This window comes from Aquila chrysaetos, chromosome 19, assembly GCF_900496995.4.
Source record: "Aquila chrysaetos chrysaetos chromosome 19, bAquChr1.4, whole genome shotgun sequence".
NCBI classification, from domain to species: domain Eukaryota; kingdom Metazoa; phylum Chordata; class Aves; order Accipitriformes; family Accipitridae; genus Aquila; species Aquila chrysaetos.
Genome location: NC_044022.1, coordinates 2,391,093 through 2,413,493, shown reverse-complemented (window position 1 = coordinate 2,413,493; position 22,401 = coordinate 2,391,093). Strand labels below are relative to the sequence as shown.

At 35.8% G+C, this 22,401-nt stretch overlaps 1 protein-coding gene across 15 annotated transcripts in view; it reads left to right on the top strand.

Annotated features, from left to right (window-relative positions):
• NBEA (neurobeachin) overlaps positions 1-22,401 on the top strand; it is a 514,437-nt gene that overhangs the window by 83,921 nt on the left and 408,115 nt on the right. For all 15 annotated transcript variants that reach the window (XM_030042222.1, XM_030042221.1, XM_030042209.1 and 12 more), the window contains exons 2-4: positions 13,971-14,202; positions 20,528-20,628; positions 20,882-20,977. In XM_030042222.1, coding sequence (XP_029898082.1) covers positions 13,971-14,202; positions 20,528-20,628; positions 20,882-20,977 — 429 coding nt within the window. The remainder of the gene's footprint in view (positions 1-13,970; positions 14,203-20,527; positions 20,629-20,881; positions 20,978-22,401) is intronic.

Sequence of the window (22,401 nt, the reverse complement as noted above, 5' to 3'; positions counted from 1 at the left end):
TTAACAAGACTTAGGTAGGTTCTACAAGAAGCCTTTGTTCAAGCTCCATTAATAAGTTTAACTCAATTATAGATTATATTTTTTGTTATTATTTGCTGGAATCTATGTATCTTTTTTAATAGAAGGAATGTTGACTGGGGCTTCCTCGTTTACTGTTGGCTCTCTTTTACCTAGTTATGTCACATGTAGAGAATTAAATGGAACTATATCACATGTCCAACATTTGTTTTATAAAGAGTCATTGTACAGAAATGAGCTATGGCTTTTCACTGTGCCTAAACACTGGGTTGTTTTCTTCTGTGCTAACTTCTGGGAAAAAAATGCTGTATGGTAAGTAGTTAATACTTTAGGCATCTAATTAAAAATGGAGGATTGTTGAAAATGAGCATGTTGAAATTGAATGTAGAGCTTCACAAACTGGTGATGAGCGTTGCTGTTGGAAAGTTTCAGAATAGTGATGCCAAAAATGTTACTAGGTATCTCAAAATTATTGATGTAAATGAGCAGCAGGATGTTGAGAATTAAGGACGTTTGTTCTTCCCATTAAGCTCCTGCTTTTCAGCAACATGAAGTGGAGGGTAAGACCACAATTGCGCACCTCTCACTTCAGTATTGTTTGAGATCAGGTATACGTGGCATTGTGGGGGATATCACTCTATCATTAATTAATGTGAACAGGATACTTTTGACACCTATATGTATCAGTTGGAAAATGGCACTGTCATAACTAAGTTCATTGGAATTGTTCTGCTTTTAAATATTGCATAGCCATGATTTATAGTTTCCAGGCTTTTCAGAGTCTTGGAGTGTTTTGTGACAAGAAGGAAGTGCTTCAGTTCAAAATAAAAGCCGTTAAAGACCCTAAAGAAAGTGAAAATTTAGAGAAAGATGGACACGATAATGGGATACTTTAAAAATGGATTATTTTATTTTATAATATATAATAGATAGCTTACTCTTAATGAGAGGAATGTAATTCCTTTCCTTACTAAGCAGGAGTGCAGTGGTATAAAAACAAAGCAAGCTGTGTTAATGGCAAGTGGTATTTAGCAAGGTAAGTGAATTGCATGTGTAGATTGTTTTATAGAAACCTGCTTGCTATATGAAAGCTACTTAGGTTAAACTTCTTTTTCTTTAGGTTCAAACAGTCATATCTTTTAGAATAAAAAGTAGATTATTTCTTGGCTAGCTGCTGAATATCTCAAGTAACGAAATTTCATTTAATATGACAGAACACGTAATTAGGGAAATATTTTTCTCCATAGGTTCTCAGTAGGGACAGAGGATGTAATACTGTCCCAATCCTGTTAGAGTGTATTGGATAGAGACCTGTTTCATAACGGCAATCAAGTGCCAGGTCATACTGTGTAAGTTTGCAGGGGATGCAGAACAGAAAGCGAGGCCCTGGGTGGGCTGAAGTCTGCCCACTGTGTCCAGCAGGAGCTTGCAGAAGAGGTGCTATGGGGAGGCGCGTGCAGGAGGGCTCCTTCATAGTGGGGAAAAAACAGGTAGTGACAGCAGAGAGCAACCGCTTTGCCTCTCTGATTACCTTATGGGAAAGGAGGAGACAGCAAGAGAGCCTGCAGGCTATTAGTTTTAGATTTACAGGCCAAGGGGCAGTCCATGATGGCTGTTTGGAAGAATAGAGTAGGCCAGGTAGATCTTTGTCCTGATGGTACGTCTTAGCCAAAGTGTGTAGGTATAACAGACAGCACAGTCCTCATTGTTATTGTCCTTCATCGCGTTTTTTCTTCTATAATCTTTAAGTTGTGTGTCCTTGATGTGCCTGGGAACCATCCCACAGACTATTCTGAAATAAAATCCACAGCTTTCCAAGATTATAATTCCATTAACTGTATTGTTGCGATTTATTCTAGTCACAGAATGCACCTGCGAGTTAACAAACATCAAAAAAAATTACTTGACAAGTACGTTTGAATAACAACAAATGTTGTTATCCATGAAAATAAAAACCAAATGTCTTGATTTACTGGAGGCTTCTGTTGACTAAAATCATCTATTAGTATTTATAGGAAATACATTCTGTTCACTTCTGTATGTGAAGTTGGGGAAGCAGGAGTGTGTGTTGTAGGATTTTTTCAGTTGTTTTCTTTTAAAAACAGACACTGCTATCTGCACAAACATTTTGTGTGATACTGTTAGTTGTGCAATACAAATTAGATTAAAAACTGCGTAATTATTGCAAGTTTAATGTTTCTTAGCCTTTCAACTTTTTTGGTGGTGTTCTCTGAAAACTACATTAAACCTCTGCAAGGTTTGCTTTACAGAGATAATATGTTATTCGAACTACTTTAAAAAACAAAAAGTACATATACCTTGTGACTCTTGAAAAAGTTTGGGTTTTTTTAAGCCACCATAAAGAAATTGATAAATGGCTGAAAAATAAGTAAGGGATGCTGGTGACCTATTACATTTGCCTCTGCAAGCCACAGTGGTGCAAGTGCATAGTCTTATTAGCAGAAGAGGCTACAAAAGTAGTTGCAAAAGCCATTTATTTTCTCAGAGTACATTTGGTTTGTGACTTTGGTAACTTTCAGTTAATTCAATTTCTGTTGCTTCTCTTCTGGCTTGGAAACAAAAGAAGATGAATTAAACCAAAGCAAACAAACCAAAAAAAGCACAACCCCAAGCACCACCAAAAAACTTGTTTTAAAATATAACTGGTTATTGAAACCTGGAAATTAGAAGCTTATTATATAACCTGTCATGAGCTTACACTGTACTTGCATGTGTATCTTGAGCTTAAAGTGAAATTTGTGAAAGTGAGAGAAGAGAGCCAGGAATGGGCTATCAAGTATTATAAGCAAAATGAACTAGGAGTATCTGTTTAGTAATACCATGTTTCGTGCTCCTTAAGCTGTGTTCATTTATCAACATCTTTATGGTCTGTAAAAATCAATTTTGAATTTTTGCTTTCACAGATGTGGCAAACCTAAGCTACTTGGTTTTGCATATTAAAGTAAATGGTTGTTAACTATTCCCTTTTTTGAGGTAAGGAGATCCTCTTATCAAACAGGCTGATGTCTGTTTGATTAAGTCTAGATCAGAAAGAATATATAAGAGGAACTAAACCAGACAAAGTGAAAATGAGTTAGTCCCAAGCTTGAGAATGGTTTTGATTTTACTTCACTGAAAATAAACCTGCAAATTCTGTTTCTTAGTCTTTTAGTATTCATGTTTAATATCTTGAACTAAAAGCTCATATTCTTCTGTGGCCCAAGAAGGTCTGTTGGAGATTGATATAATAAAAGGGAAGAGAGTTTCCTTCTGGTGACGCAGGAACACTAGACAGGGTGGATGACTTCTGGTTTTGTGTTTTGGGTTAGGTACTTGTACGTAAAATGGCTTTGTCGGTCTTCGTTTCCGTCAGAAGTGACTGGATTGCTGTTCCAGCTCTCCTAAGTGGGTAAAATTTGTCCTGTGTCACACTTTAAAACCCTCCTCTTGCATTCCTTTTAAAGTAGGACTTTTTCTTTCAAGGAGTTACAGTCTTGTGCTAGTGAAGCTTTTATGAGGGCAGACATTTGAACTTTATCAGACTAGTTTCTGTCCTACCCCTGAATCAAGCATTCCTTACAGTTAGGTAAAGAACAGCTACAGTACTTTGTGCCAAATAGTCCACTTTGTGGTTTTTGTATTGTTTGTTTTTTTTTTTCTCTCTAAGCCTCAGTGATACTAAGAAAAGGTCTGACTTTGTTAAGTACGTGTTTAAACAAGCAGGGGAGAGAAGGAGTTGAAATTTTCTCTTAGCAAACTATTAAGTCAAACTGTTAACTTTTAAGTTACACAGACTTGCGGTGTACCTGAGTGTAATTGATACTTGTCTCAGTAAATTGTGTGTATACTTGACTGCAGTTGATCTACGATTGTTTTCGATGCTTTGGTTTAATGCACACTTGCATTAATATTGGTGTGCAGAATATGGTATAGCAGTGTACCCATAATTCTAATTTTAAGGTGTTCTCAATGTACCTCTACAGTATGTTTCTCTTGATTTGACTTTTAGATCTGTGCCCCATTCAGGAGAGCAGTCCTGTGACATTTTTTCCTTTGAAACATCTTTGGTATTTTATTTATTGCATTTCTATTTGAAATTTATATTATCAGAAGAGCAAGTTAGTGAAACTCAACTAATCTGACCTGGATAATTACGTGTTATGTGTTACCACAATTCTAATGTACTGCAGGACTACAGCATTCCTCCTATAACAAATATAGTTCAAACCATGCCTTGACGTTGGGCTCTTTTTAAACTAAATAATAGACTGTCCTTTCCATCCATCAGGGGGGTTTTTTTGTTGTTTTTTTTTTTTTCCATGAAGTTTCAGCTGAAGAATTTCAATGCCTCATCATGACAAAAAAAATCAGACACTAATCAGGACTTAGTACAGGGGACAGGTTTTCTGAGCAGCACAACAGAATTATTTTTTTCCCTTTCTTGCATCAAAGCAGCTTACAATTTTGATACTAAGAACTGATGAAGATAGTCTGAGGCAGTATCTCAAGACACATGTGACTCAGTTTAAATACACAGAAACCTTTGTTTCTTAGGTACGGTTCCTTTAAGGGTGTTTCTTTGGGACAGCTTGCTGAAGTGACTTAATGTTACCATTGCCATTACTTAAGCATTACCATTGTCATTAGGTAAGTATTGACAACTGCTATTCTGTAGGGCTTATTGAATGAGCAAATATTTCTTCTGGGACTTGGGGAGTACTGGAATCATAGGACTGGACTGAATAGGTCTTGACAGACATACACCTCGTGTCTGTTACTGTCTATAATTACGCATTCTACATGTGCTTGTTATCTTTCGAAAGCGCCCCAAAGATGAAAGTTCACACCCTCTTTAAGCAATGTATTACAGCCACATTGTGCCAGCTTTGCCATGTGAAACTGCAGGAGGATTGTTTAGATAACCACAGCATTTTTTTAAAGAAAGCTTCAATAGTGCCTAATAAACCCGTGTGTAATTTTTTTACAACAAAGGTGGTTTCAGTTTGACAGTTGCTAGCTTTGTCTTTTCATTGTAGAAAATCTTACTGCTGGTGTCACCCGTGTTATTTAGAACTGTCCTCCCAGAAATTAAAGGAAAGTAGATAGTTCCTGTAATAATTTTTACTGTGTCTTCCTGGTTTATGTCCCAAGGAAGCTAATGTCCTGAGACAGGTAACAATGACAACAGGAGGACATTGGTAAGTACAAAGTTAATCTTCATTGCTTACAGAGCCTTTGTTCTTTCACAGCGTACATTATCTTCCAAGCATTTCAAATAAATTTTTATTGTTTCTCTTCATGCTTGGAAAAAAGATCTAAAATCTAAAAAAAGAGGAAAAACTGTAGGTATTATCAAAACTATTGACTTATAGAAAATGACTGTAGGATGGGGAAGGGCATGATAAAATGCTTTCCCTCTATAATAGTGGTGTAATGTGCAGGCTTGTTTGAAACAGGGGAATAAACATGCTTTATAGGGTATTCAGAAAATTTGGCGTTTTGATGTTCTGAGACAAACATTGAAGTGTGGTGTTTTTGGAAGAACTCAGCAGGCCATGCTCAAGTTTAGTTGCGCTCATACTCTTAAGCAGAGTTTGCTGTATCGGATTATAGTTTGACACTGTGTAATTTACAGTTTTTCCCTTCAGTGCTTTGTTAAGACCACTTACACAAGATTCATTACAGTTTTCTGAATTGAGCCGCGCTGCTCAGCGGGCAAAACTGTATGAAGTAAATTCGACGACACAAGCCAAAAGTTTTAAACCGTGGATGGTTGATCCCAGCCAGCAAATAAACTACCTTACCTGCTCCCCCACCCCCCAGTGCCATGGGGGGAGAGACTCAGAAGAGCAAAAGCAAGAAAAACCTCACGGGTTGAGATAGAGGCAGTCAATAAGCGCGCGTCTGTGGAAGAAGCGACGCGAAGGCAATCGCTCGCCACCTCCCGCAGGCAGACTGATGCCGTGCCCACCTTTGTAGAACCCCTGATTTGGAAAGAGTCCCACAGCGTGGGAGGACCGTCCCTTTGGTCAGTGGGGGTCAGCCGGCCCGGCTGGCGGGGAGGCAGGGGGAGAAGCGTGCAGCCCTGGCACCGGGTAAGCACTGCTCAGCGATAGCTAAAACCCCGGGGTGTTATCAGCGCTGGTTTAGTCGCAAACGTAGAACACAGCATCATATGGTGAAGAAAATTAACTCCGTCCCAGCCAGAGGCAGGACGCAAATCTACAGGAGTGCCCTCCTCCCCCAAAAGAAAATACAAGAAATTAAAGGTAAATCTTTCCCTGAAATATTTTTAAGCTTTCGTAATAACAAGCTCGTGCTTGAAAGTACCGGAAGTGAAGCTGAACATGTTACTTCATTCAATTTTCTCAGCAGGTATAAAGGACATTTAAATTATTTTCTTTTCTCAGAATACCTTAAAATTGTCAATAAACTTATTAAGTAGCGTTCCCTTAGTGGCACACTGCTGTGTGTGTACTATACATTATTCAGGATAAAAAAGTTTTGAAGCTAGAATGAATGAAGGCTCCTTTAAAAAGGGCACGCTAATGTGGAGAGTTACGTGCTGTTGTAGTGATTCACATGAGAATCAGTCTTTTTAGTACTGTCATTCGGTTGTAAACCATACTGTGAGCACACTGGGTAAGATTAATCTGACATAACTTTAGATGTGCCTGTCTGAACTAGTTGTCCTTTTATAGTCAGTGGAAAGTACTACATTCCCAGGGAAAGATTTATTTCATCCTAATGTTGCATCTAAAACCAGTGCGATGAATCACTTCCCAGAAGTTCCTTTTACTTTCCATTAATGGCAAAGAGAATTTTGAAAATTACGCAGTTACACATACCTGTAATTCAGATATCTGAAGAACTCCATTCAACAATTAAGCATTTATAAATAAATTTTTTTTTAAAAAAGAGGAATATGTACCAGTTACAGAAAAGACCTACTTTAAGTTTTTCTCTGTAGTCATATTGATATATTTAGGTTAATGAGTGCATGCGATCAGCACACATATTGGTCACTGAAAAGTTTAATTTATTTCATTTAGCATTCTAAACACTTTTACCTAAAGAAATCTTCATTCATGCAGCTGGAGAAGAATCTTCCTAAAAACCTAAATTAACTGTTTAGAAATCCAATGGTTTAGTTAATGACCAGAAAATAGTAACTTGGGGTTTTTTTCTGCCTGTCAGACTGCTTTTGTCAGATTACTGTGTTTTAATGCTTGAATTGGAGCCCTGTCTTTATAAAACAAGCAGTTTGATTCCACATATTTTGAACTCTCACTGGTGGTTATGAAATCAATTCAGTGTTGTTTTGTGGAAAAGATGTTCCAGTTTGAACAACAATTATTCTTGAATGTTATGTGATGGCTTTTGTTATCAAGGGTTAAAAGTTTACTAATTTTCTCTTTAAAACAATTGATTTGGGATTTTAAGAGATTCTCACTCCTATCCCAGCTGGTTATTTCCAGCTCCTTCCCTGTGGAAATTTGTGCCAAATGCCAAGTCAGGTGTTTTGCAATGCCTGGAAAGATGTATCAACATCAGGGAGAGGAAGAGAATAATTTTTTTTCCAAACTGCTTACCTCTTATACTTAGAAGGAAAGATTGTTTATTCTAATTGTATATGTATATGTTTTAACCTAAAGCAGTTCTCACAAACCAGTCCAAAACAGATGAAAATGGTTGTCATGTTGACTGTGATACGCCCTTATTTATACTTGGCTTTAGAAAAGCTAGAGCAAGTGTGACAGCAGTTAATTAGAAGGAAGGAAGGAGTGCCTTGGTGCAGATCAGACCTGGATGTTGTTAGGGTTATAGTAATTATACCATTGTGATAATTCAGTTTTTCAGTGGCACTGTCTATCTAGTATTCTGGAATTTATATTCTTGATTTTTGTTTAAATAAATTCAGATAGGAATCAAACTTGAAGGAAACTAGGAAGAAGTGCTTCTTTGATGGCAATGAACAGCGAATTTAGAGATTTAAATGTTTGAAGACTTTGGTTTATATAGTTTTGATATACTTTCTTTGATCAAGACGAATACATAAAATACAAGTCTGTTAATGTAGATGGGGAAAAAAGGGTTAAAATAAAGAGCTTTGGTTTTATTGTAGATAAGTACAATCAAATTTCACTTTATGATGGATAAAAGTGAAACTGAAAAAATATCTGCCAACCCAAAAGTGTGTAGAGATTAAATACAAGACAAGAAGTAGTAGATGGTTATAGATAATACCTTTTTCTCCTTGTATGCATCCTTATAATTAAGATGACATTTGAAGAAACCAAAAACTCTGCCAAAAAATGTGTTCTTGACAAGTAAAAGTAAGTTTCAGTTGTACAGGTTAGTAGTTCCTAAGATTGCGAATCAGAGAGAAATAGGTGTAAAATGTTAAAAGTAAACAGAAATGTCCAGTTTAGGTACCATGAAACTTCTTCCAAAGTATGCGTGCAGAACACAGCAAAATAGACTATTCTGAGAAATTTTTGATACTTCATCTATTTAACATGAAAGTAATTGCAAAGAAAAATGTTTTATTTGATCTCCCTGTAGTTCAGATTTTCACATTTTATTGTTGTTATTGTGTATTTGCATTACTGTTTCATTCTTTCTTTAGCAGAATGCACTCATGTTTTTCATTTAACCAAAAAAATACCAAATGCTTCTGAAATATGTTTTTGCATCTCATGCACTTCTTAAGCTCCTTATGCTTGGCAGTTGTTCGGGTTTTTTTTAGTCACAGATGAAATTGTGTTGAGAAATCCTCATGTTTTCAGGGCTTTTTTAATAAAATCCTCCTAGAGTAAGTTCTGACCTCTGCTTTCTTTGAATTTTTCGCCATTCAGTAGTATTATCATCCTGATGTTCCATTTGTTTACTTCTTCCAAGATTGACTGCCATCTTTCTTTTCCTTCCGTGTTCATTTGATGAATTTTCAAGTTGAGAAGCTATCTATTGTTGGAGAAAAGGAGGCTGAAGGTTGACCTCATTGCTCTCTACAGCTTCCTGAGGAGGGGACGTGGAGAGGGAGGTGCTGAGCTCTTCTCCCTGGGATCCAGTGCCAGGATGCGTGCGAATGCTTCAAAGCTGCACCAGGGGAGGTTCAGACTGGACATTAGGACACATTTCTTTACCGAGAGGGTGGTCAGACACTGGAACAGGCTTCCTGGAGAGGTGGTCGATGCCCCAAGCCTGTCAGTGTTTAAGAGGCATTTGGACAATGCCCTTAATAACATGCTTTAATTTTGGTTCAGCCCTGAAGTGGTCAGGCAGTTGGACTAGATGATCATTGTAGGTCCCTTCCAACTGGAGCTATTCTGTTCTGTTCTATCCTATTCTCTCTTCATTTCAATCCATTCTTCAGAACTTGATCTGAAGAATCTGATGCTGAAGAATTCCAATTTTCACAAGTAAACAGTTTAATTCTAGATGTTCAGCAGAACATATTTTACTCCATTTCAAGAACTGATCTGAATATACTATCAGACATACATAGACAACTTCTCTATTTTGGGGGAGTATTTCACCTCTGTCCTAGATCAAAAGGGTGTAAAAGACAAGCCTAAGTTCTGCACAGAGCGGCAGCTTAGGAAGAAACACGTATTGCATAGTATAATGAATGGCAGAAGCTTACTGAGGAATGGCTGCAGTGATCAGAAAAATGGAGATTCGGAGTAGTGCAGCTGCTTTTGAGGATGGTGGTGTGGGTTAAGATAGGTTCATTGGAGCAATTTGCAAGGATTGTCAATCTGTCATTGTAAACAACCTCAGTATAGGGAAGATAGCCTAATTTGCTTATAACTGCCAGTTCAGTACCTCTTCAGGAGGAGTTATGTTTGTTGGCTATATTCATCTGACTTGGAACCATGATCTGAACATTAGTTTGCTGCTTTCATATCTTACAGATGTGCTGTGAAAGATGCAGAATAGTTAAAAAGTGATACATGAGCTTGACAAAGTACAAGCAATATTTCAGGATACTTAATCACTGTGAAAGCGTGGTCTTTACTGAATATTAAATGTTCACTTGAAGAATGCAAAGTAAGACTGAGTGTTTGACATAAGAAAAAAGATTGTATTTGAGATCTATGATATGGAAAGAGAACTGATTTATGGTATGGTATACTGGCTCCTGAAAGGATTTCTATCTTAGTGTTCATGTTGTACTCTAGCTGAAATTTGTCTTAGTACAGAAGTCTTCTACATGTTATATTAAAAATAAGTTACTTTATGACAGTATGATTTAACTTTTTTGTGTGTGGTATTGCATCCAGAATTGCACCCAAGTTACAAAGTTGCAAATTCATTATGAATTTTTACAGTTGCCTAATGACAGTTATTAATGTGGCATAGTTATTTAAAGTAGTACCCACAGGAACTCCAAGATCTCTTTTCTGGCTGATAATAGCAGTTTTGAGAGCTTGTCATTTTGTACATATGGGTAAAACTATAATAATGTGGTATACTTTGCATTTACTAACTTTGAACTCTTATATGTTGTTGCCCCGCCACTTGATATCAGAATAATCTTTGCAGCTGTCAGTAGTTGGTGGTTTTTAACTGCATTTAATGATTTTTGGATCTTCAGCAAACTTTGTCCTTTCATTAGTATCTGTACTTCTTACCAGCTTATTATTGCTGTGGTTCTCCACTGATAACCTCCCTCTGTTGTGAAGACTGACTGGTTATTCCTCTTTACCTACTGTCTTTTGCTTGGGAAATGCAGGTGCAGCAATGTTGTTGGAGAATGCTTTTTTTTTTTTTTTTTTTTTTTTTTTTTGTGGTTAATGTTCTTCTTTTCTTGGCCGAAATATATTTTATCTTTCACATTTCAAAGCAGAGATGGTTGCTTTGTATTACTTCTTGAACACAGTTTAACCATGGTCATTTATTTCTGTATACTCACTTCATTTTTGTTTAGATTTTCCTTGTCGTCTTAGACTTCTTTTTATCATGACTGTTAATATTTTTCATTTATGTTGATTTTTAGGATGACTACTTTAAAAAAGTAACCCTCCCCCTGCCTTCTTAAATTTTTGCCATCACTGTTAATTAGTTCATTACTTCGTTTCCTTTATTAAGGAAGTTGATTTTAATGATAATTATGATCATTGTTAGTGGGTGAAATACAGTTAAACTGCAGTTAAAGGCAAATTGGGTACATGTTAATGTTTTCTTTGGTGAAATAAGAAGTCAGTCTGATGGACTATAAATAGCTTGCTGTCAAATGGACAAGTAAAATAATTGTAGTACCTACTGGGTAGTCCATAGCCCCGTAGAAGATTCTCCAGAAAGCCAATTTTATTAGCATTCAGTGTATTTTTTGATGCAGATTCACTGTGATGTTTTATATATACACATGGATTGTTTTTAATAATATTGAAAGGTCCCATCACTTCAGACTCATACAGTGAGCTCTGTTTCAGTCTTTTGTTACATGTTAGTATATTAATTTACATTAGCGAGCAAATACAGTGTTGAATTATTTAGTCTATTTTGACCATTCTATGTTAGTTTATTGATTTACATTAGCAAGAATTTTACAGTGAATAGCGTTTGAGGGAAGGGGGATCAGTCTGTATTGAACCTCTGCATTCCAACTGAGGTATTACTATTTTTTTCCTTGGTTTTAGGTCCATCTGTTATCAAAAACAAATGGTGGAATTCATCTCACCTAAATTAGGTATCTGAAAGTTGTACATTGAAATATTATCATAGAATTGTTGAGGTTGGAATGGGTCTCTGGAGGTTCTCTGATCCAACTCTCCTGCACAAGTGGGGCCAACTAGAGCCGGTTGTCCAGGTCTACATCCAGATGGCTTTTGGATGTATCCAAGGATGGAGACTCCACAAATATGATTTCTTATCCTAGATTTTCTGTGTGGAAAGAAATGGAAAGAAGTAGACACTTCCAGAAGGTGCTTCTTTTCATCCTAGGATAAGCATCTAAGAGTTTAATTCAATGTCTTCTACAGGTGCCTGTTTTACCTCTGTGTGTTTGTAACGTAATCTTAGAGAGGCTCATCCAGGTGGAGAGAGATCTGAAAAAAACCCCAGCCCAGATTGCTGGTGAAATGTGCACCAGTTACTGCTGTTTTCAGAAATAGAAACTCCACCTGAGTTTCTTGAAAAGTATGGTGGTTTCCTCTGTAAAACTATTTCATGATACTAAAGAATGACCATAGAAATACTGTGCCCACAGTTTTGACAGTTTTATTGCCTGTCCTTGGTACACATTAATGTGTTTACCAAATATGCAAATATATGATGTGCAGTCACAAGTTCTAAATTAGGATAATAGTTTTATTTGAATGTAATTAAATGTCTCGGGAGAACTAAGGAGGTAGTCAGCTTATATATTTAGTATATTAGAAGCTTTTATGTTAGACATTATAAATTGGTTATTAGCAATTAATTGAGAGAGAAAAAGTAATTTGCAAGTGGATGAAAAGTAGGAATCAGGGTAGAAGCCAAAGCTAGTCCTTGCTTAGTTGTATTAATTCTGTCTGAAGATGGGGGCTGAAAGATGACTTTGAATATTAAGATAAGTTTAACCATCAAAAAAAGTTTGCGTAGTATTTCAGCTTGCTTCTTGTTTGGAGTTTAATTTGAAGGCAATACCAACTGCTTTTAAATAGGCTATGAAATAGCCTTCTATTAAAAGTGACTGTTGAAATTATACACTTACAAGAGATGAATTCTTTGAATATCTTTAATTTAAAACATATTATTGCAATTTTAATTATATAACTTTCTGAAACAAATAGAAAAGAATGTCTTAAAATTATTTTAGAATTAATTTATTCTGTTCTTTTGCCTTTCTGAATTAGGTAATATATTTGAAGTTATTGAAATTTAACACTGGTGCTTTCAAAATTCTTCAAGGTTACTAGGATAAAGTAGGATGCATGAGAGTCAGGCTTTGTTTCCTTCAAAATTGAAAGATGTTTCTGCCATTAAAAGGGGATTGCTTTTTTTAAACTAAGTTTCATATTCAGTTCAGTAAGGTGTTTTGAGTTCATCTTTTTTAAGTTATGCAAGTGACTGATTGAAATTGGTGAATTCCATTCCTTTTGCAAATTTTTGCTAATTTCTTCTTTTTTTTTTTTTTTTCTTTTCCCCCTCCCTCCTAAAACGTGCCTGGTAGTTGTGCTATTTAACTGGAGCTCAGGACTTTGGATAGCATTTTGCAAGTACCTGGGTAGAGAGGAGTCAGGGAGTAATTTCATCAGTACTGCTGTTAAATCACTTTTCACCTGAGTGCTTGTTCCTCTCCCAGTGCTGTCTCTCCCTTCTGCCAGCAGTAGGTTTCCTTGGCCACACGATAAACTGATCTGTGATATAATTAAGCAAGTTTTCCATGTCTGCGTTGGTTCAGAGCAGATCACTGATTCTTTTTCGGAGCACGACTGCACGACTGTTTGGGTAGTACAACGGAAAGGGCAGTAGGGTCTTGCAAACTTGTAACTAAGGGCAAATGTTGGCTTATATCAGCAGAAAACATAGCCGAGTTATTTTCAGTGTCTTTATGTTTCCGAGTAGGCAAATTTCTCTTCAGAGAAAGTCTCAATTGCTTTTGAGCTTTTCAGATTTTGGAGCTTCTGTACTACATCTCTCTGGGCAAGACTACCATTTCAATTACTGTATAGGAAGGAATATTTCAAATATCTTCTGATTTTATTTTATGATAGTGTTGTATTCAGCATTATGACAAAATTGAAGGTAGTATTTTATGATATTAGCGTGTATATTTTGTACAAGCTATGTTATACATAGCATGATTGTTAATTTGCTGTCTTACAGATCATAGCTGTGAGTTTCTCTATCAAAATTGCCTCTCTTGCTGTGCAAAAAATATTCAGTGTTCGTCACAATGAAGGTGTGAAAGACACTAAACTATGTATTTCACATTGTAATGCTGTTCTTGTTTTCTCTTGTAGCTGGTTGGCGGCGAATTTGATCTAGAGATGAACTTTATAATCCAGGATGCAGAGAGCATTACGTGCATGTCAGAGCTTTTGGAGCACTGTGATGTAACGTGCCAAGCAGAAATCTGGAGTATGTTCACAGCAATTCTTCGTAAAAGTGTCCGTAATTTACAGACTAGCACGGAAGTTGGTTTAATTGAGCAGGTACTGCTGAAGATGAGTACTGTGGACGACATGATTGCAGGTATAATTTGCCAACTGATAAAATAATTACTGCATTCTTGAACTGTCAACATTTTGTGATTATAGAAGGGTTTGGGATGTCTTGGTTTTTACTTAAAGTGGTATTTTTGTTAGTACTGCTATTGAGTCAGAAGTACTTTATCAGTTTCAGAAAAATGACAAATATATATTAGTTTAAAATATATGTAGATACATTGTTTAAAATAACTGGCTGTTAATTCATCTGAGAAGATAATGTTATCTTAGTGATTAAAAAAAGCAATTTTGAACATAATTAAGAACAGTACATTAGACTTCTTAACAGTCAAGGTAATTTTTTTTTTTAAGTGCATTGATCATTTTAAATTATTCAGATGTTAGAATTGTTATTGTGATCCACTTTAAACATAACCTACATCTGACAGCATATCAGAAATTATTCATAGCTTTGAATGCTGCACATTTGGATTATTTTAAACAATCATTTCATAATGTGTAGCTGTGCTCCCTATAATATCTCTTTGTTTTTTATACTTGTGGTTTTTAACATCCTATGATTTTTTTATAGCTTTAAAAAAATAGCATACTTTGTTTGCTTACTGAAAATAAGCGATGAAGTTGTTGCACAGCTCAGGTTTTCAGAGTAATTTTGAAGGAGTTTATGTTATTCCATATTACGTCCTCTCAGCAGTAAGGTACAGATTGTAATCCTGAATTACTTGGTTAGAGGAGCAGGTTTGGTTGTCACATTTAAATATGGCAGTTGAAAGCTACATATGATTAGTATTTATCTACTCCTTATTTTTCTTGGGGATAAACTTAAGCCAATCAGTTTCTTTCAACTCAGTGTGAAAGTAGTTCTTAATTGTGATAGAGTTTGGGACCGATTGTAGGATACTTAAATTGTGAGGCATTTTTGAAAGATTGAAGAGGTTCGTCTTCCATAATTCTAAGATTTTAGTTGATGATCTGATTCCTGACACATAGGTAGGCTTTGTGGAACAGTAAATCAGCAAGGATTTCAGACCAGAAACAATAGGAAGATAACAGCAGCATGAAAACTGGATTATTTAGGAATGTTTTTGTTCTTGGCTTTTTTTCAGTATAAAGGTGTCTGTAATGTTAAGTATTTGAAAAAGCTACATTCTGTATTTCAAAGCAAGTCTTACCGAACACCTTATTGATTAGAAATGTGTGTGTTACGCTAAATAATGCACTGCGAGATCCAGACTGAAGTATAACAGATCAATAGATTCACAAACCAATGGTTTTCACCAAGTCTGTTTTGTTTTGCAGGACTTGTAAATATGTCAGAATGGTATAAGGGCGAAGATATTGTTTTATTCCACATTAAATGTAAGACATTAGTTGATGAAAACAAACATTTCTATCTTGAAGTTTTTCAGGGTTTCACTCACAGAAATAATGTGCTTACATCAGTAATCATACCAATAAAATTTGCCCAGTTTGAGCTTCCCTAAATAGTACTTCTGTATATGGCATATATAATTGTAATGATGTCCCCATTAGGGAGAAATTTAAAAAAATGCTTAGCTAATTGTAGAAGTCAGATATCAAGAGTATAGGATCTGACTTCCATGAGCATTTGGGAATTGAAAAATCATTCTGAATTTACAACTATTAATATAAGCCGGGGTAGTACATTAATAAAGAAATTAATAGAGCCTCTACCCCATTAATCTTTTTCTGACAGTGGTCACACTTCAGAAAGAGACCTTCTGCAGAAAAAACATCAGTAAGCTTGCTCTTCTGTATACTTACATGGACAAAGTGAGCACATATTTAATTTAAAATCAAAACTGAAAATTGGAATTCTGATGGCATTTTAGCTCTGCAATGTGTATCAAACTATCTGAATAGTCTGCTATATATCATGAGGAGGGACTTAACAGAATCAGGCTTTGTAGGGTCTTTATCTGATAATGGTAAATAGATGAGAATGTGGGGGTTTTGAGAATTTTTCTGACAAAGACATGGAAGCAACCAAATCTGTCATTTTGCTTTTATCTCTTGATTTCTGCAAGCACCTCACCACCCTTTTATAAATGGCATCAATGTTGGTAATAAGTCAGAAGTAATAAATATGGTCATGTAATAATAACTAGCTCAACGGTAGGCACCTGATGACAAAATGAGTGACAACTAATGCAGTATCTGTGTTCCCTAATCTGTTATGCAGATGTTGAGGTCATAATTGACGCCAAATGACTGTAGAACTGCTTTGCCCCAAAGATTTCTATGAACTTTCCAAACCCAGAGAATGAAGTAAGAAATTTTGTGGCAAAATGATTTTTAACATTCAGGGAGGATGCTTTGAACAAGAGCTGTGTTAGTGCTTACTCTGAGGATGTTAGTACCACTTTCTTCCCAAAACAGTTTCTAAGACTCTGTCAGCCCAATGTTTTGCAATTGGCTTTTATCATCTGTAAGGGGTGCAGGTTTTCTGTTTTTTTATTTGGTTTGGGGGGAGTTGTTTGTTTATTTTTAGGTCATCTCACTTGTTCCTTTGTGAAACGCTGTGATTAGACCTAGATAAGGTTTAAATAGACAAGACAGGCATAATCTCTGTTTTATGTTCTGACAGCACACTTTCAGGACCAGTCATAAGTCTGAAGCCACTCTTCTCTGGTTTTATGAAAGTAAGACAACAATAAACATGTACCCAGTCTTTTGCAGTGAGAAGAACTTGTCTGTCTAGGTCAAGACTATCAGATTCATGAGGCTTCTCAGCACTTTAAATGTCTCACTTCTTGAGATTTTGCAGATTCAGTGGTCAAGAATAAAAGCTTAATCACCTCTGGAAGTCTCAGTAGCAAACCAGATGGGATCATTGCCACTTGTATTCCAATTTGCTTTCCAGAAGCATCACGTATCAGAAGTCATCTTTGCACTCTGATAATCTGTTATACTAAGATAGGGGATGGTCAGCCATTTTATCAATGGTTAAGGGGAAAAGTTTACTAAAATATTTGCATAGGCGATGGGCACTTTTTTTTTTAACAGCTGCCAAGGATCTTCCTTAAGGGATTCACTTTTTACAGTTTTCTGTTTCCAGATGATGAGTAGTGAAGCAGATCATCTGCTCTGAGAGACTGGGATGGTGTGTCTGTAGTAACTTCAGAGTCTGAATGGTGGACAAGAAAGTAGCCTGAACTCATACATAGTGGATATGTCTCCCTTGAGCCCTGTTTTATTTCCTGCAGTTCTGTTGTGATGCTGTAGGTAATTGTTCTAAAATTGCTGGAACTGAATTCTTAAGCACTGAAACAGTTCCTAGTTTTTAAGCAAAAATGTTAGGTTTTGAGTGCTCTGTCATTAAGGGGCTGCTAACAAGCATTTCTCTTTCAACTGGTTCCAGAAGAAACACTGCAAAATTATCACATTCTCTATTGCCAACCTGTAGAAATTAATTTACATCACCAGCAGAGTTAAAATTCAGAATTTCATGGCTGTCTGTTATTAAAAGGTTAAGGAGGCATGAGGGTAGTTTTCCTGAAGTTGTGTTGCCAATGCTGTTTAATATGTCTTCTAAAGTTAATGCCATACCATTCATTTTGATATATGCTCATTGTTACTTGAAAGACAGGCAGGCTCTTTTACCATTGTATTTTCATATTAAATGACTGAGTTAAGCATTCCTTCAAGGTTTCTGGTTAATTTATAGATCATATATAAACCACTTAGTATGAAAGTAGTCAGAAGGTGCCATTAACAGAAATAAACTCTGTTGCATTCAGTGCATTTTAGAAATGCATTAAAAATGAGTAACAGCGCCTGTTTTCTCCTTTTGGACTTAATATTATTTTACACAATCTTGTTTCTGAAATGAGATCATAGGTACCAGTTATATATGTGATCTTACTTAATATAAAAAAAATGAAGTAAACATTAATTCCAATTGTAGTAGGTTTTGTGACCTTTGTCCGTTTATAGATGAGTGGATTATTAGGATGTGGACTGACTCTTTTATATGAGATTTCTAATAAGTATGAATAAAGTTATGTAATAGAGTACAGTTCTTTTTAAGTATTGTCATACTGAAACAAGAAACAAACCTTCTTTAGAGGTGGTTACAGCAATATTTTTAAGTAGCATTAAGTGCTTTGACTTCCACAGATGTTCTTTGCTTTATCTTTGTTACCTACTGGGCTTCAATCTTTCAGCTCTTTGTTTTACCCAGAGTTATGTTGTTAGGGAGCTTACATTTATTTCTCTCCATCAATGTTTTATTCATTATTTATAATTATGTACTTCTACACATCTAAACATCTTCAGTAGAAATAAGAAATTTTCTGTGCCGTAAGGTATTGCAGGGCTATAACAATGAAACAAAGCAGCACATGTTTAGTAATTTTAAAAATCTGTCAATCATTTCTGTGTTTGACTGTATTAATTTACATTTTTGTCATCTATGTTAGAAGATTTTTTTTTAATGATGTTCTGTTTTTCACCAAACAACTTTGCTTCTACACACTTTTTCTCTGTAAAGGAAGCAAAATTTGAAGTAGCTTGATCTAAAAAGCAAGCTAAGACTACAAAATAAGAATTGGGAAATACTCAGCGAAAGACTGGTATTCACTAGTGCTGACTTCCCTTTCTGAGTTTTTCAGTGTGTTACTGTTCTCAATTTCTCATCACATACAACATGTGCAATCACTGCCAGCTTCGCATTGCAGGTTGGAGACTGTACAGGGAAGGGGGCAGATGCCTGGAGGTACTAGAGGAGGAGCTGGGTCATAGAATTCACCACTGTAAAAGACAAGGGGGTTTAGTTGTCCTAGCTTTATTTTGCTTTCCCTTAGGAAATTCTGTCACAAATACAATGTGGCACTAATTTTAAAGGAAAGATTAAATAAACTCTTCCTTTAAAGAAAGGGGGAAAAAAAGTCTGTAGTTGAACATTAGGAATATATTCAGATCTTATGGTGAAAATGTCTGCAAGTTACAGTGTTTTTCTTTTGCCCTTCCTGACATGCAGTTTCTCTCACTGAACAGCTTACTATGTCTCCTGTAAATTAAATGATATTTCATTCTTCACACATGCCTTTTGCTTACTGAGGACCAGAGGCTGGCTTCATAGTAGAACAAGTTAAATAGGTATTGATGGTTTTACTCAAAAATATATACATAGGGATTTGCAGAGAGAAAATTTGTTTTAAAACAAAATACCGATGCAAAATGTCCTGAAAAGGATGGATGCTTTTTAAGACTACTCTTTGTCAGCAGCTGTAAGAGTCATCCTTTCACTAATGAACAAGGAGAACATGTAGTCCTGCAAATAAGATATAAGCTTATTCTTGTCTTCTACAAGTTTTATGGGGGGAATCTTCTGATTGTTGAGCAGATTGAAAAAAGCTTGTTAATGCTGATTCTATTGTGTCATAGCTTTTTTGTTTTGGAAACTCTGTACTTCACTGCTTTATCTCTGAATTAAATTTCTTATGCCACATCTGTGAAGATAAGCAAATTGTTTTTCCTCCTGCTAGAGGAAGTAGTAATTCTTAGTAGTGCATTTTATTCCAGAAGAAAGTGTGGAGTATAAGGCAAGGTCCAGCATCCCACAAGCTAACAAATTTTTAAATTGAAATTCTGTGTTTTAAAATAAAGATCCAAGCACTAGCTGTAATTTTAAACCTGATATTCTCTGAAAGGCATGCTATGTAATGCTATTACTTTAAAAGTTTATGGGTTTTGAGATGTTTTAATGAAAGTTGTATTTCATAAATTCATTAGCAGTTTTGATCACTTCTTTTTATTGTGGTCTTCTATTGTTTTCTCACTATAATTTTTTGAGGGTTTTTTTGTGTGGTTTTTTGGTGTGTTCCCACCCCCCACCCCGCCTTTCATTCTGGTAAAAATTGGAAGCATTATCACTGTAGCAAAACTGTGGGAACCATACAAATCCTCAGTATAAGGTGCTGTGCTTAAGTTCAAAAATAATGTCAAGCATCATTTAGGTCAGAAATTTTTGAAAAATACTAACTTCAGAGGAATGAAGAAACCCTTATCCCAAAAGCATGTAACAGAAAGGAGCAAGCAAGAAGTTCATAATGTATGATGAATGTTGTGAAATAGGGAGAACTCTTCATAAATTTAATAGATACTTTGTTCAAAGTGTGACACAAAATCTAAAACTGTGTATGTAAATTTATTTCTAAAATAAGTAAAATGGTGAGAATATGAAATACTTTGTAAAATATTTAAGGCAACTAAGTTTGATTTTTAGAATTTGTGAATACACTTACTTTTAAAGGTATTAACTTTTTCAGCTTTTTTGTCCAAACAATGAAATACAGAGTTCAGAATAACTTTATTTTCCTTTGAAGATCTTCTAGTTGATATGTTGGGGGTTCTTGCCAGCTACAGCATCACTGTCAAAGAGTTGAAGCTTTTGTTCAGCATGCTTCGAGGCGAAAATGGAATCTGGGTAAGCTGTGATCAGATAAAGCATTAAGTGTCATTCCATTAGAGCCTGAAGTTAACATAAATTGTCTCCTGGGACATATAAACTTGAATTATTTTTTTTTTCATGTTGATTGAACATATGTTTATGAAGTATTTTTGCTAACTACTTTAGAGTTAATTTGCTGTGTTGTTTGAAAACCGTCCAGTTTCCGTTGTAGCCTAGAGAGTACAAAAATGGTTGTATTGACTTTTGTGCAATTTTCTTGTGTTCACAGCCAAGACATGCGGTTAAACTATTATCAGTCCTTAATCAGATGCCACAGAGACATGGGCCTGATACCTTTTTCAACTTCCCAGGCTGTAGTGCTGCAGTAAGTTTTCAACCAAAATACTACAACTTGAGGAACAAATAAATTGCTCTTCATTTGCATTTCCTTTCATTTGGTTTCAGAAATTCTTGAAAAGGAAACGAGAGGGGATATACGTGCTGAGTACAGTAGACCTTGCCTTCCATAGGTTTGCAAGGTAGTTGTAGTGTTGAGCAGTTGCACTTGTGAGGATGGAATGTCAAATAGCAGTGTGGGGAGGTTATCATAAAAGTGAAACCTGAAAATTCTGAAGAACAGTGTTATTTTATTTGAAAAATGTAATTGATATTATATAAAGCAGAAGCTTGAGGAAAATATAGGGATGAGCTTGTCCATGTCATCACAGTTTACAGTGACAGCTTAGTCATAAATTTTATTATATCGTTTTCTTTTTGTCTGAGCTCCATCAGCTGTTTCCTTTCCCTCAAGGCAGTGATATAAATGCAGTCTTCTTTTGGCTTTACTTTTTGAGATAACTCACGATGATGAAATTGTATTCCTTTCTAAACCTTCTCAAATAGTTATTCTCTCTTCCATTCACTGCATGTACATACAGAAAAACCTACAAATAAATTCAAATATTGTATAGAGGTTTATAAATATGATTATTAAGGCAGTAAATACAAATGCTTAAAAATGAGAAATCCAGAGTTGAGATTCACTTTGCCATTCTGGTATGGAATAATATATGCTCATGGTAGAACTTGGAATCTTTCAAGGGGAAGTAATCCTGAGATCCCTGTCTTTTTATGTCAGTGCCTGAAGGGTGGGTGGTAGGAGCTTCTCTTGGGCTGTTCTACTTGTGTTTCCTCAATAGCACTGATAGTTTTCTTCAGGCATAAACCACCACCTCCTGTTCTTTGTGAATACAGCTGTTGGTGTGGCAGATTGCATCAGGGAAATAAACTGGCTGAAAATCACTATTTTTCACCTGGGTTATTTTTGGCTAGATCGCTTCCTTGATCTTGTTTGATATTCAGCTGCACAAACAGATGTGTCAGCAAAATGCACAGGGCAGATTGTGTAAGGAATTAATTACTGAGTTTTGAAAGAGAGAGTTTCATTTGCTATTGCTAAATTGAAACCACAGTTAACCTCTCCTAAAAGTACATACAGCAGCAAGACAGCTGTTGCAGAATACGAATGTCTACAACAACACAGACTCCTTTGACATTTCTGGGCTTTAGAGGGAAACCCCGGTGAAATATCTCTCTTAAATTTAATTTTGTATCAAAGCTTCAAAAAAAGTTTTGCAGGGGAAGAATTTCAAATATTCCTCCCTGTCCAAAGAGGTGCATGGATTATAGTAGCATAAAGGTTCTTGATTGAAATGCACAATAGGCATTTCTCTTGCCTTGGTTAGGACTTGTTTCACATACCACTCATCATTGACTGTGCATATGCAAATATGAGTTTCAATTTTACAT